The 5,429-nt window shown below is 36.3% G+C and overlaps 1 protein-coding gene across 1 annotated transcript in view; it reads left to right on the forward strand.

Moving 5' to 3' along the window:
• Slf1 (SMC5-SMC6 complex localization factor 1) overlaps positions 1–5,429 on the forward strand; it is an 80,254-nt gene that overhangs the window by 35,205 nt on the left and 39,620 nt on the right. Inside the window, exon 5 of the mRNA XM_013349653.2 lies at positions 1,151–1,313. Within this exon, the coding sequence (XP_013205107.1) occupies positions 1,151–1,313 (163 nt within the window). The remainder of the gene's footprint in view (positions 1–1,150; positions 1,314–5,429) is intronic.

The following is a 5,429-nucleotide window of genomic DNA, read 5'->3' on the forward strand; positions in this document are numbered from 1 at the left end:
CATTTTTTCCCCTCTGACTAAGGGCTAAGCTTTATCATTCTCCAGTAGTCCACATGTATTTGCTTTGTATAAGAAAAAAATGTGATTTTATTTCTGCCAGTATTTCAGTGACTAGCCCACAACTAGGAAGTTCTCTTGTATCCTAAATTACCCCTTTATCCTAAATTTTCTTCCCATGACTAGACCTGTGACTAAGCACATAGAGTTGAAGACAAACTTTTCTTGTGACATATTCCCAGTGTCACATTAACTGTACTTTGCCATTAAATTTCTTTAAAACTTAGCTCATTGTCATGTTTACTTCTGTTATTTCTGTCCTTTTGTTCTACAAAAATAAGTTTTTTGTTATAGGTTCAAGAAAAGTTGTGATTCTATAGATTATTTGTCTTTTCTTGCTTTCTAGACCTTAAACAAAAACCAAAACAGTAATTCATATTTGAATGAGTTTGTCTCTGTGTAATATCTTCAGAATCTTTAATGTAAAACTGCTTCTTATTATAAGTTTAAGCTTTTCTTCGTTTTTTTAATCTGTTTTGATTTTTGTTTGTTTTTGTTTTGTTTGGTGAGAAAGGATCTCACTTATATCCCAGATTGGCTTAGAATTTATTCATTTCACTGCGGGGGATAGGGGAGGCTGTAAATTTAAGATCCTCCTACCTTGCCCCTCTCCATATCTGTGATTCTACTTATGTGCCACAAAGCCTAGCCAAAAGCTAGAAATGTTAACGGTCTCGGCAGCTGGTTTTGTTTCTTTCTTTCTTTATTTTTTTATTTATTATGGTCCACAGTGATTTCCTTGGAGGTGTATTTTGGCTTCCACGGTAGCTGTTTACCTAAGATTTTATTCATTGTTATTTTGGCTTATTGCTGTGACTTGTGCATGTCAATTGCTTCAATATTCATGGTTCATAAAAACGTCCCATATGAAGAAATGGAAAGAATAGCAAGATTCTTAAACAATTGTTCTAGACAATTTAGGTTTTAAGAAATTATTACAATTGTTAACTTTCCATGTTTCCTCAGTGACCCAAGGGAATAACCTCTTTTTAGGAAATTTTATTATTTCCCTAAGGAAATAATTGGTAATTGACTGGATGAATTCACTAGACTTCTAATGCTTTTTTCCCCCATCATCTACACTTTTATTTAGAGTTTTGGAGGCTGGAAAGGCAAATGTCATCTTACCAACAGGTTCTCCAAGTGGGATCACTCATGTGATTGCCAGTGATGCAAGAATCAGTGCTGAGCGAGAACAGAAGAACTTTAAGGCTCCTTTTTATCCGATTCAGTATTTAGGAGATTTTCTTTTAGAGGTAAGTAAAATAAGTATTAGACTTTTAAAGCATTTGTTTTCATAAAGTATCAAGAGTCATTCCTTTCTGTTCTCGAATATCCTTGAATACCAGAGTTACAGATGCTCAGCTCTAAAGCCCTTTGTGTGAAATAACATAGGGTTTATATGTCACATGTATACCTTCCTGTGTACATTAAATTGTCTCTAGATTGCTACAAGCATGGACATATTCAGGACCAGTCAGGTTAAGCCAGCTAGTTTGTCGAGTCTATGGTTTAGAACATGCAGAAATGGAGGGCTGATTGTTTATATTAAAACTGAGTTCTGAATTTTGAAAGTGCAATAATTAGAAACATGAATATGGGATATTTTAAGGCATTCTCAATTTCTTAAATAGTCAAGAATGTGGGTATAGATTTGACAGAAGCTTAAGTTTAAACTTCTTTTATTTTCAGTCTCTACTTATATCATAAATGCTTTAGTGGTATATGCTATTTACCATACACTATAGTAAATTAGCAGAGAATGCATGACATACAAATTTGAGATTTCTGTCTCTTTTGGAAAGGAAAGAATTATTTTTAAAATTTAGAAATAATTTCCTGCCCTCTTCTGCCTTCGTCCTTCTTCTTTGTCATGTAAATTCCAGGTCTCGAGTTTTTTTTTCAGCAGAGTTCAAACTCCCAGTGAAACTCCGGATAGATAAGTGAAAAATTTGTGATTCATTCATAGGGTTAGAAAAAGCTCAGGATGTTCATAAATAACCTTCACCTATGAACAGTCATACTCCTTCCATTATATCTCATTTCAGCATGAAATGATACCTGTTAACTTGTAGATAATGCCAGTGACCTAGGATCATTTTTCAAAACTTTCCTTACTGATTTCTTATATCCAGTCTTTACTAAGTCATACCAATTCTATTTCACATATCTCTTAATTCAAACTGCTTCTCTTTGTTTTCTAACCTCATACTAACATCAAGTCTTTTCTTTGTGCAGCTAGAATAAATTTTTAATTACTTAATCATATTCTACTTTGTGTTTTCCATAATTATGTCCTGATCACCTTGCACAGAGCCTGAACATGAATTCTTATTTCATATTTGTTAGAGTAGCAGAAATTATGGAAGCCTTTTGAATCTTCTGAGTACACATAATATGTCTTTCTATACTCACCTTATCCTGGCAAGCAGTACCACTGTAGTCTTGGAAAATTCAATTTAGTTTATGGTATGTATCTATTTGAACTGTGGGAAATGTCATTGTCCTTGACAGTGATTGATCTGGGAATGAGCATGTGATCAGATCATTGGAATAGTGAGAAATATGAGAATTAAAATATTTCTTTCACAATCTAGCTTTGATAAGAAGACAGTCTTACAGACAAAAGAATAGAGATAGAATCTGGACACTTAACATAGCCCTAGAAGTAGGCACCTAAAATTCCAGAACTCTTAAAGGCTGAAGCAAAAGAATCATGAATCCCTGGCTAATCTGGGCTATATAGCAGGACTGTGTCACAAACAAAACAAAATTCTGACCCCTGTGCTGATACCTGAGTTTCTGTATTCACCAATCTTAGACTAGTTCTTTCATTGGCCCTCATTGCCATTCTGAGAGTCAATACTTATTGTATTGAGTTGTTTTCAGTTGGTTTTCTAGTACTCACCATCAATGACTAAAAGTTATTCTTGTATTTGTAAGTATATCTGAATTATATATTTTCTGTGAAGAATAATTAGAGTATATTGTTTAATAATCATACAGCCTTAGATTTAGCTGCTGAAGTATTAAAGAACAACAAATATTATGTCAACCAAAAGTAGCAGGTAGCATCTATTTTATACATTGAGTTTTAAAATGCATTGTTTTGTTAAGTTCTGTGTCAGACAGAAGTACATAACTGGTCTAAATGAGAAAACCACATTGTGAATATTTCTAGGAAGGGTGAGAACAATAACTTCATTAGTTAACTTGTCTGTTTTTTTCCAGTCTGTGACATGAAACACATTATGCACCTAGTATACTTCCTTTAAAGTATCATCTACGAAGAGTTGTTATGTACATTGACTGAGTTAAAAATGACAATCACAAAAACTCTTGTGTTCAATGTTCTTAGACATTTTAGAAAGCTGAGTGGCAGAATTGGGGTAATATTTAGTCAAGGTTTGTAGGTTTTTCTGGAAGATGTGCAGTGCATTAGAGATGTGAATGGGGAACATCATATATCCATTTTTGAGGTGCTTTACCTCAAATGGGAAAATTCATTTTCTAGTAGAATACAGGTTACTAAAAATATGCAAAATAAGGGAACACAAAGGGGCAAAATTACTAATATGTGTTAATTTTTGATCTATATAAGATGTTATAGAAAGGAGAAGTTACTTTGGGATACTTAAACTTCTTTGCACTGTCAAGGGAACTAAGAGATCTGGGCAGACGACTCCATGGACAAAGTATGAGGAGCTGAGTTCAGATCTCTAGGATCCGTAAAGCACAACATGGTAGTACACATCTGTCATCCCAGACTCCTGTGGCAATGGGCACTGAAGACAAGGCTATCCCTGGAAGCTAATAGGCCAGCTAGCCTAACACACAGGAGCAGACAATAAGAAATCCGTCTCAAACAAAGTGAAAGGTGACGATGACACCTGAACTTGCCCTCTAGCCATCACAGATGTGCATACACAGGCGTGCGTGCATACACACATCAAATACATGCAGATATTTTCTTCATTGAGGGGAACTTACAAAAATAAGAATAACAGGGTACAAAAACAATTTCTAACTTAAATCTACTAGTTTTACCTAGGTTTACTTTACCTGTTCTGAGACATCAAGAAGTCATTTGTTCTATGCCGTACTACAGGCGGTAGTATGCCGCTTGGTGTGTGAAAGCTACTTCCTAGTCTTGCTGTGGTTGTGAGAATTCTTAGAACTGATGCTCTGTGCCGACAGTGATCACTGTGGACACTATTCTAATCACTTACACTCTCTTTCTCATTTAGACCTATCTCTGTGTGACGGTTGGTATTATATCATTCCACCTCACGTTGATTAAATTAAGGTACAGTGGATTAAATAAATCACCTGACATCCCATAACTTAGAGTACTTGTATAATGCACCCTAATGTGTAGATCTCCTGTGTAGTTCCTGGAAAGAATACAAAGTAAACATTATGTTTCTGGTCTTTTTGCTAGTGATAATAGATGTTTCTTTGTATTCTGTTTACCTGAAATCTTTGTGGAATTATACCTGATTTTAACCATTTAATTGTCCAGGCATAGAGATTTATCTTCTTTCAACCATGTGAGGTTAAAAAACAATTTTTCTTGTTGCAAACTCTTTCAAATAGCAATTGTTTACAGACTTATGATTCTTTCAAAGGGAGGAAGAGAAGTTCTTATTCCAAATTTTCACCTTAACCTCTCTGAGCTGATGAAGAAATTCAGTCTTTCAAAGTTATTCTGTGGCTACAAAATTGCAGCCTGCTGAAGGGGGAACTCTTGCCTGCAGAGTACAGGAAGCAGTTTGACAGTTTAGATTCCCCCCACTCTTCATCCCCCACTCCCCTCCCCCTCCCTCTCCAGTCCAAAGCCTCTCCAGTCCAAAGAGCAGTCAGGGTTCCCTGCCCTGTGGGAAGTCCAAGGTCCTTCCCCCTCCATCCAGGTCTAGGAAGGTGAGCATCAAAACAGGTTAGGCTCCCACAAAGCCAGTACATGCAGTAGGATCAAAAACCCATTGCCATTGTTCTTGGCTTCTCAGCAGCCCTCATTGTCAGCCATATTCAGATAGTCTGGTTTTATCCCATGCTTTTTCAGTCGCAGTCCAGCTTTCCTTGGTGAGATCCTGTTAGATCAGCCCCACCATCTCGGTGGGTGCACCCCTCGCGGTCCTGATTTCCTTGCTCATGTTCTATTTTAAAAGATATAGACAATGGTTTATGAGCACAATTCAATTTTTTTTTTAAGATACTTTCTTTGCAAGAGCAGAAGCTAAAAGTGATCATCTTTTTTGCTCTTCCGTAAGATGGGTGTAGTAATAGGAACGGCGGGGCTTCGTCCCCAGCACCCCGGCCACCTGGCTAGCTTATGCCCCGAAATAACAACACACAAACTGTATTCATTTAAA

Source organism: Microtus ochrogaster, chromosome 19 (assembly GCF_000317375.1).
Source record: "Microtus ochrogaster isolate Prairie Vole_2 chromosome 19, MicOch1.0, whole genome shotgun sequence".
NCBI lineage: Eukaryota > Metazoa > Chordata > Mammalia > Rodentia > Cricetidae > Microtus > Microtus ochrogaster.